Source organism: Takifugu rubripes, chromosome 11 (genome assembly GCF_901000725.2).
Source record: "Takifugu rubripes chromosome 11, fTakRub1.2, whole genome shotgun sequence".
In the NCBI taxonomy this organism is placed as follows: Eukaryota; Metazoa; Chordata; class Actinopteri; order Tetraodontiformes; family Tetraodontidae; genus Takifugu; species Takifugu rubripes.
In genome coordinates this window covers 6,713,461-6,722,190 of record NC_042295.1, presented here as the reverse complement: position 1 = coordinate 6,722,190, position 8,730 = coordinate 6,713,461, and the positions used below count along the sequence as shown (strand labels likewise).

The 8,730-nt window shown below is 41.3% G+C and overlaps 2 protein-coding genes across 8 annotated transcripts; one reads left to right on the top strand and one right to left on the bottom strand.

Moving 5' to 3' along the window:
• Positions 1-49: 49 nt before the first annotated feature.
• On the bottom strand, positions 50-3,039 carry LOC101066749 (general transcription factor IIF subunit 2-like). Of its 2 annotated transcripts, none has more exons than XM_011618154.2 (8): positions 2,951-3,039; positions 2,141-2,211; positions 1,910-1,931; positions 1,686-1,821; positions 1,294-1,375; positions 1,008-1,101; positions 759-896; positions 50-671 (listed from the first exon to the last, which is right to left on the bottom strand). In XM_011618154.2, the coding sequence occupies exons 4-8, from the start codon at positions 1,765-1,767 to the stop codon at positions 564-566; spliced, it is 504 nt and encodes a 167-aa protein (XP_011616456.2). In that variant the 5' UTR covers positions 1,768-1,821; positions 1,910-1,931; positions 2,141-2,211; positions 2,951-3,039; the 3' UTR covers positions 50-563. The 2 variants fall into 2 exon arrangements, with proteins under 2 accessions (XP_011616456.2, XP_011616455.2); XM_011618153.2 differs by lacking the exon at positions 2,951-3,039 and adding an exon at positions 2,390-2,628.
• Positions 2,857-8,294, top strand: LOC101066978 (P2Y purinoceptor 2). 6 transcript variants are annotated; one of them, XM_029843801.1, is made up of 8 exons: positions 2,949-3,214; positions 4,112-4,277; positions 4,356-4,677; positions 4,927-5,008; positions 5,614-5,958; positions 6,589-6,757; positions 6,898-7,243; positions 7,331-8,294. In XM_029843801.1, the coding sequence occupies exons 5-8, from the start codon at positions 5,631-5,633 to the stop codon at positions 7,523-7,525; spliced, it is 1,038 nt and encodes a 345-aa protein (XP_029699661.1). In that variant the 5' UTR covers positions 2,949-3,214; positions 4,112-4,277; positions 4,356-4,677; positions 4,927-5,008; positions 5,614-5,630; the 3' UTR covers positions 7,526-8,294. The 6 variants fall into 6 exon arrangements, with proteins under 6 accessions (XP_029699659.1, XP_029699661.1, XP_011616457.1 ...); XM_029843799.1 differs by adding an exon at positions 2,857-2,871 and having other exon boundaries at positions 3,052-3,214; positions 4,356-5,958; XM_011618155.2 differs by lacking the exon at positions 4,927-5,008.
• Positions 8,295-8,730: the final 436 nt, after the last annotated feature.

Sequence of the window (8,730 nt, the reverse complement as noted above, 5' to 3'; positions counted from 1 at the left end):
TGAAGAAAATGATACAAAAAAATCCACACATCAGCAGAAATTTGTCTCTGAACTCATTTATATATTTTTGAAGACATCTCCCACACACGCACAGATTTTCAGAGGCCACTTCAGGAAAGTCAGCAAGTGCAAAATTTTGGAGCTTTTCTGCCACAAGAAGCACAGTTTTGGTTGTGAATTAAGTATAAAGTGATTAGTACAGTATAGCCAGTCTGGAGGGGTGAGGTCTGGTACCAACACTGCCACTTGCATCCATAAAGCTGTAGTCTCTAAACAGTTGCCAGTAGCATCCATAAAGCTACCAGTAGCATCTAAACAGCTGCCAGTAGCATCTAAACAGGTGCCAGCAGTATCTAAACATCCTGAATGAACCTGTTTGATCTTGGAGTTTTCCACATCCTAGTTTTGCTGAATTTTGAACTGCCCAGTGGAGAAATTCAGTGTCTGCGACGTTGTTCATCTTGAGTGTGTATGACCCTTCCCTTGACCTTCAGATGGTGGTTCATGTGAGTCTTTGTATTATTGGGATTGGTGGCGGTTCTATCCAGGGCCCTTCAGCTCATTTATTCTCTCCACCGTAGTCGGTATTCTGGCCTGAGCTCCCAGGTGTACTTGTGAGTTCCTGTGACATTGTACACTCCAATCTCTCTTAAAATGCTCTTCAAATAAACCTGGAGAGATATGAAAGGAGAAAGTTGAGATGATAAGATGTTCAGGCTTGTTTCTCACTTAGGGCTGATGGGGACTTGCGCTCTCACCACAGGCTGCTTGGTCATGTCTACCAGTTGTTTTATGTTACAATACTGGTGCTTCTCAAAAGCGCTGAATAACAGGTCCATCACCAGTTTCTTGTCCATGCTGGTATACTGAGCTCCCACTTTCCTTTTGTCCTCGCGCTGCAGCAGAAATACAAGCAGACAGAATTAGGATAATTTCTTTCCATTATTTTCACTTCAGCAATTTCAGATATTGCTGTTAATGTCAATAGTGGAGAGGGTTTTGTTTACATGGTATGGATGTTTGGACACAGGTTTGTAGTTGGCGATGGGACTTTGTATCTGCAACATTTTGGCTTTTTGGGGGGATTTTTTCTTTTCTAACCTGTTGTAACAGAGGAGAGAAATGAGTATTCAAATTCATTGCAAAAATAATCCAGCCAATAATGAAACAGCTCCACAATGGAATGTAAAATAATAACTGCCTAATGCTCTGTTGCTTATTGTCCCATTTGTAGTAGTAAACAGCTTTGAAATCATCCACCTTATGTCAGCATGATTAGAAGTATGATTATACCTTTTCAGCCTCAGGTATTCATCAAAATATGCAGGTGTGCAGTCTGCTCTCACCAGAACCTTCCCCAAATAATCTATGTCATCTGGAACAGGAGAAATATTATTCAAACTATACATTTCACTGACTATTTCTGCATAAATGGAGGTCAGAGCAACAACAATTGTGTGAAAATGTCATTTATGCGGTTTAGGTCAGAAAAATAGGAATTTACTTCCATTTAGAATCCAACCTGTCCACAAAGCCAAAGAAAAGTGATCATCCATTTATACTTATTGTACACAAAACACTACACTAGTGTAGTTTCACCATAATTAGAGAATTAGGAATAACAACATGAACATGGGCCATAGGTGTTCGAAGCGGAGACCTGGCAGATGAAACCAGAAGATCACCTGAATTCTCACTGAAAACTCCGAGCATCTGACCTCCTGCTGGCTGCACGGTGATGCTGTGCTTACGTGGCACAGCCACCATCTTGTTTTCCTGGCCTTCGACCAACGCCAGGTCCTTTTTTAACCAGAACCTCACCTGCAGAGTTGGAATCAGTCAAATGTTGCTACTGTTTATATAGATGGACTCTCCGACAGAGATGAGCTAAACTTGATCTGCTTCTTACCTCTTCTATTCTTTCATTTCTCCTAGGAGGTAAAAAATTAAATAAATAAATTTGGACGAAGCCTGAGGAATATATATATTTTTTGCTGCCTATATGAGTAATATAACCAAATATTGACGATATATTGAACTTCATCAGCTCACACAAGATTGTATGTTTAGCACCTGAGTTTAGCTTCTGTGTATAACTAGAATACATAAGCATTGGATTCATTATTTTAGTGTCACACACCTGTAGATTTAGATGTTCCCAACTTCACCTTCTTTTGCCTTGTCCAGCTGCATTGAAAGATAACTAGGAGCCTGCAGGAGAAACAGATTTTTCCACTCAGCTACCGTCCGTAATTTCTGCTTTTTTCTTAGCCCAAAACTTTTGAGTAATGTGCATTAAAACAAATAAACTAGTTTGTTAGCATCACAGTTTAGGTAAAGGAGAATCATCCCTGTGGTGTTTGCCTAAGGACTGAGTCAGTGTACAGACCTTTACCAACCAAACATCAGTGTCCTGGTTGACACCAGTTAGATCCACTTGTTTTTTAGCCATGGTTTTAATAGAAGGTTTCTGTGGTTTTGTTGCTACAGTCGTGACTATTTCTGATTGGGCTTTTTATACTGTCAGCTTTTTCCAAACAAATAAAGATCACTGTCGTAATATCTGGCGCCAAACTACTCACGACAAACTACTCACGGTAACTGTACAAGTGACCTCTCCCTGTACTAACACTCCCTTTACTGCTATTAATCAAATATGAGATCAAAGGAGTATACAGATTAAAGAAACCTTGATCTTTGGGCTTTGATCCTAATAACATCAAGAACAGCAATAACTGGGAAAACAAAGTAGCAGTAGTAGTAGTGGTACTAGTAGCTGTTTTAGTGGTAGCAGTAGCGGGAGTAGTAGCAGCAGTAGTAGTAGCAGTAGCAGTACTAGTCATATTAGTAGTGGTGGTGGTCTTTGTTTAGGTATACCACTTTTTAACAAACAAAATCGTTTTACATATCTAATGTCTCAAAGTTGATGCGTTACACAATATGTTTTCACCTCAATAAAAGTTGAAAAAAGGTTCAGCATGCTCGATCTATTTGGCCTTAACTTTCCTCTTAACTGTAAATCGGAAGCTAACTTCCGTCTCGTGGCAGCAGCAGAGGGGACAGAAGTCTGAACCGTTCGACAAGCAAATCAATGCCACCCCGAAGCGGTGAATATCGGAACTGCACCCTGACACCGATGGAAAATACGAGATAGCCCAGAATAACCTCGATCATCAACCGCTCGGCCTTCAATATGAAGACACAAATGATACACGTGAGTGTATTCTGCCCGGCTCTATCCCCATGTATGCTGTGTTCCATCCTCCACAGGGAGGGATACTATGCAGCGTCCACAGACCCGCATAGCAACAGAAAATCGCAATCGATCGAGGAAAAATCGATTAGGGTCCTCGAACAGCTATTTTCCAGAAGAGGACACACGAGGACATCAGAACCAGAGCGCAAACGTTAAAGCTACAGCATTTTGCGCTAGTTGAACTGGTTGATATTGTTGTATTAGAACTTCAAATCATTTAACCAACATTGACCTTGAGAATAATACATTAAGGATTTATTCCTAATATTTATTTTATTTCACTGATGTTTATGAATGGTTTTGTGTTTCTCAAAACACTTATGTCTTGAGGCATGTAAAACTAATTGTTGGATCTGAGAGGCTTTAAACTGCTAAAAGTTTTTCAATAAATCAGTTTACTGGTAGTTTACTAGTTTAAGTTTCAACATAATGTTCCAATGTTAATGGTGTGTGTGTGTGTGTGTGTGTGTGTGTGTGTGTGTGTGCGTGTGTGTGTGTACGTGTGTGCGCGCGTGTGCGTACGTGCGTGTGTGTGTGTGTGTGTGTGGTTAACCGCTTATACACTGTAGATGCACAGAGTGCACAGTGTGCTTGCACACACTCAGAAATAATTCTTTGATAACCGATATGAAGAAAAGGCTCACTGTTGCTCTGAATGACTTCTGCTCACATTAGCTGCTGGATCTATTGCTCCATATCATGTGGGCAAGTTTCAAAGTTAAAATGAGTGTTTTACTTCAGGCTTCCTACGTGCTACCACCATGGTTAAGGTTAAAGGACTGTGTAATTATTAATGCTGTGGTTACTGGAGCAGGTAAGACATTAAATTGTCACATTTTCTGTCACCATTTTCAGAGATCTAATCAGCACAGCTCATACCGACTCACAACGTTCCAGCAGCTTGACGGAGGAAAATGGTTGACAGTCAAAATGGGATTATAGGGACTTTTACAGAATTCTGTCAGGATTTTTTTGTTTTATGAGGTTCCTCACTAGCATCTTATTGTGTGGCAACACTCAGGTAAGACTTTAGCAAAACAAATGTCAGGATTTCAACCAAAATAAACACTCTTTTAATATTATCATCTAACACCTACAGGTAGACAAGACGGCATTTTGAACTGGCTGCAAATGAGAAGTGGACTTTATTATACCCTGGAGGGTTCTAAAATAAATTTGTTGTGTAAAGAGTTGCCTGACTTTCAACTAAAAAATCTGACTAACACTAATTAGACCTGAGACTGTAAAATTCAAATAGGCTTGATGCACAAAAGCACATGAACAGCGAGAAAAGACTTGTCCAGCTGTCCAACAGCCTGGGGCTCAACTGTTGCCATACACAGTACAAGCTGCAGCTTGTTTGACAGGAACGCACCTCTGAAACCTGCTCAGCATTAACTGGAGGATCCGCAGCTCTAAAGGTTAGAGAGACTCTTTTCCTGAGAGATTGGCAGTAAGACTGAGTAACCTCTGCTTATATTCGGCTAATTCTTTGTCTTTGGGTTACATTTAACAATAGCTCCTAATAAATGGGAGCCTGAGATTGACTCTAATACTGCAGGTCAGAAGAATGTGTGTGTGTGTGTGTGTGTGTGTGTGTGTGTGTGTGTGTGTGTGTGTGTGTGTGTGTGTGTGTGTGTGTGTGTGTGTGTGTGTGTGTGTCTAATCAGGTCTGGTTCCTGTTAAGTGGTAAAAGCAGCTGCTTTGAAGAAAAACAATAGCAATGAAGACAAGCGTGTGAAGTGTGCATAGGTGAGCTTATTTGCATGTTGCGCTCATCTTTCTAAGCCTAAGTGGAATGTTTATAGCTTAAAATAGAGACTGGAGTTTGTTGGCTTAACAGATCATTTGATGACTTTGTGAAAGAAAAAAGACCAGGTGCAGAAGGTAGCAGTAAAAGTAAATCAGTCTTCTCACGTCTTCCCTCCAGCAGCAAGAGATCAGAAATGTGTTGGATTGAGATGTTTCTGCAGGAAACACAGATGTTTCCAAATGTTCGGCGAGTTTTAAAGTTCTGCTGTTTTGGGTTAATACATCCATATGTATGGAAATGTACAAATGTACTGGTTAAGGTTTTGTTATCAATATTTTTTCTCAAGAAACCCATTGAACTCGAATGTGGAACAGAGCTTCTGACTGTAATTACTGTATATTTTAAAGTCGGGTTTGCTCATCTTAGTGAAAGGAACAAAGACTGAATTCAAGGTACTGTCACCACCAGCACTTCTGAATAAAAGAGCATATATAATAGTCAAAATGGTCTCCAAACAATATGTTTGACATCCTAAAGCTCTCTCTCCCCCCCTCCCTCTCTCTCCTCTCTCTACCTCTCTCATTTCTTCTCATTCCTTAATTAGGTGTTTTCACACCCACGATGGCCACCCCTGACCACAACTTGACCACCATTAATCCACTCTACTGTAAATTCCAAGAGGACTTTAAATACATTCTTCTCCCAGTCAGTTATGCCCTGGTCTTTGTCTTCGGTTTGGCCCTGAACGGGACGGCCTTGTATGTGATTGTCTTCCGCACAAGGACCTGGAAGCCATCCACTATCTACATGTTCAACCTGACCATGTGTGACACCCTCTACATCCTCACACTACCCTTCCTCATCTATTACTACGCGGATGAGAACGACTGGCCCTTCTCTGAACCTCTCTGCAAGATCATTCGCTTTCTGTTTTATGCCAACTTATACGGTATTTATCAAACACTAAATCAATCTTTATTTATATAGCGTCTTATACAATCAAAATTGTTTCAAGGCGCTTTCCAGAATCCCAGGGCCTGACCCCAGACAAGCAACAGTGGCAAGGAAAAACTCCCCTTTAACAGGAAGAAACCTTGAGCAGGACCAGGCTCATGTAGGGGGACCCTCCTGCTGATGGGCGGCTGGGTAAAGAGAGAGGAGAAGGGGGAGGACAGGTAGAAGATAGGATAGGTAGGAGAGGAGAGGAGAGGGGAGGGGTAGAGGAGAGGAGAAGTAGAGTGAAGGGGAGGTAGAGGAGAGGAGGAGGGGAAAGAGGAGAGGAAGGGAGAGGAGAGGAAAAGGAGAACGAGAAGACTATAGCAGCAAAGATTTTTGGAACCCTTTGACTCAGACCTACACAGTTTAAACACCCAGATTCAAACTGTATATTTTAGTATTAAATAGTATTCTATACTATTTAATCCCCTCTCCTCCTATTAAATAGTATTCTATACTATTTAATGGAGAGAATATTGAAAACACTTACTGAGCTGAGCTGTTATAAAGGGACTGATAAATGTAATACATGGAAAGGTCATAGATGTATGCTTGTCATCAATAGCAGGTCTATCTGTTGCAGGTTCCATTCTCTTCCTGTGCTGCATCAGTCTGCATCGCTTCATCGGCATCTGCTACCCGGTCCGGTCCCTCTACTGGCTCAGTACTCGGAGGGCCAAGTTCATCTCCGCAGCAGTGTGGGGGGTTGTGTTAGTGTGTCAGGGCCCGGTCCTCTACTTCTCCCGCATCAGGTCCTTTCCATTTATTTCATCTTATTTTCTTGCCCCTTTTTTTGAAGATGACGTTTTTTAAATCAAACAGTTTCTACTAGATCAGTTTAGGCTGCGTCATGTCTTTTCACTTGAAAACATTCTTTCTTCCTCTTTGATAGGGACAAGAACTCTTCCAGGACCTGCTACGACACCACCAGCCCGGAGCTTTTCGATGACTTTCTGGTATACAGCTCGGTCATATCCGTCCTCATGTTTGCTCTGCCCTTCATGGTTGTCCTGGTGTGTAACGGGCTCATGGTGCGGAAGCTTCTGGAGTTTAGCTGGAGGTCCGAAGGGCGAGCCGAGGGGGAGAGATGCACCTTGTCAGCCTGCCGTTCCAAACAGAAGTCAGTGAAGATGATAATCATTGTCCTGGCAACGTTCATGCTCTGCTTCCTCCCTTTCCACCTCACCCGGAGTCTCTACTACTCTTTCAGATACTTACGACAAATCAGTCCGCAGCAGGTAGAGCTGGAATAGACAGATGTGAAATACAACACAGGCTAAACACAAAAGCTTGGTGGATTAAATGTGTTTTGCTGTTCTTGTTAGATCACTTGCAATACGCTAGAGGCCATCAATGTAGCCTATAAGGTGACTCGACCGCTAGCCAGTGCCAACAGCTGTCTGGACCCCATCCTGTACTTCCTGGCTGGGCAGGACATCCGCAGCAACCTCACCAAAAAGTCCAGGACAACTACTCACAAAGCAGGAAGTATGGGTCTGTGCATGACCACACAACTGTGATTCACCTGGTAAATAACCACAGCTCTTGCTGGATATTTGGCCATTAATCCAGATGTGTGTAGCAAAAACGGGACCAGTGATGGTTGGATTCTCTCCGTGAAGATGTGTGAAAGAAAACACAGACAAATAACTGCAATGCTGCACACAGCAGTCACATCTCCATTTATGACCAGTAGAAATGCTGATTTCAGTGTAAACGATCAAAAACCAGTTGATGAACATGATAAATGTCTTTTGTATATGTACACACACACACACACACACACACACACACACACACACACACACACACACTCACACACACCCAATTACAGGGTAGTAACTGGGCTGAATATGTCACCATATGTGAAAAAAACTAAAGGCTGTCATGTACATTTATATAAAATGGAGGACCTCCTTTGTTTATATGTGTGTTATTCTATTATATTGTGTGTGTGTGTGTGTGTGTGTGTGTGTGTGTCTGTGTGTGTGCGTGTGTGTGTGTGTGTGAAAGAGAGTTACTGTTGCCCAATTTGAACGTCAGACTGTAGAAAAATAATTTGCCACAAGATGTCAGTGCTGTCAGCATTTTTACAACCATTAAGTTACAAAAGCTGTCACGTGACCAGCTGACAACCACGGGAAACTCGACTTTCTGAAGTGTTTTCACAATTCTTCTGAGATTTGGTTTAATGAAGGATGCAATTAAAATTGGATATACTGAGGTGTTGTTTATATTGTCCTGGTACTGCAAATAAATAAATGTCTTGTATTCAGTGGAAATTATGACAACTGGTTTTAAATGGTTTGCTATGTGGCAACCTTTATACTTTCCAGAGGGCATGTCTCTTGATGTTATAAAACACAACCGATCAAAGTATTTGTGTCTAATTCATAAAGATATTTTAATAAAATTTATAGAGATCTTATAGAGAACTGTTTTCCTACAAAAGTCCAAAGAAATGCTCATGAGGCTGAAAGAGAAAGAGCTTTTAATTAATGAATCTGTCAGTCAACTGTCAGAGCTACAGAAGAACTGTTAACTTGCCTGTTGTTCCATCTATTTGGATCTAGTTTGGATCTGTGTCTGTAAGTCCACTGGGATGAAAAGAAATATTCCAGCAGTTCACAGTTGTTTACATTAAGGCTTCTCCTGCTAAAAACTTAGCAGATTGTTAGTGTTGTGATCTGCTGGTCTGCTTCTAACATCTTCTTTTCAGAAATAT

What these genes read in the sequence shown, in the direction of transcription:
- LOC101066749 (XM_011618154.2), bottom strand. Translation starts at nt 1,767, where the DNA reads ATGGTGGCTGTGCCACGTAAGCACAGCATCACCGTGCAGCCAGCAGGA. An exon ending in GAATACCTGAGGCTGAAAAG is followed by an intron (nt 1,102 to 1,293) that starts GTATAATCATAC and finishes CTGTTACAACAG; the next exon opens with GTTAGAAAAGAAAAAATCCC. An exon ending in TGTCCAAACATCCATACCAT is followed by an intron (nt 897 to 1,007) that starts GTAAACAAAACC and finishes TTTCTGCTGCAG; the next exon opens with CGCGAGGACAAAAGGAAAGT.
- LOC101066978 (XM_029843799.1), top strand. Translation starts at nt 5,631, where the DNA reads ATGGCCACCCCTGACCACAACTTGACCACCATTAATCCACTCTACTGT. An exon ending in GTTTTATGCCAACTTATACG is followed by an intron (nt 5,959 to 6,588) that starts GTATTTATCAAA and finishes TATCTGTTGCAG; the next exon opens with GTTCCATTCTCTTCCTGTGC. An exon ending in GACAAATCAGTCCGCAGCAG is followed by an intron (nt 7,244 to 7,330) that starts GTAGAGCTGGAA and finishes TGTTCTTGTTAG; the next exon opens with ATCACTTGCAATACGCTAGA.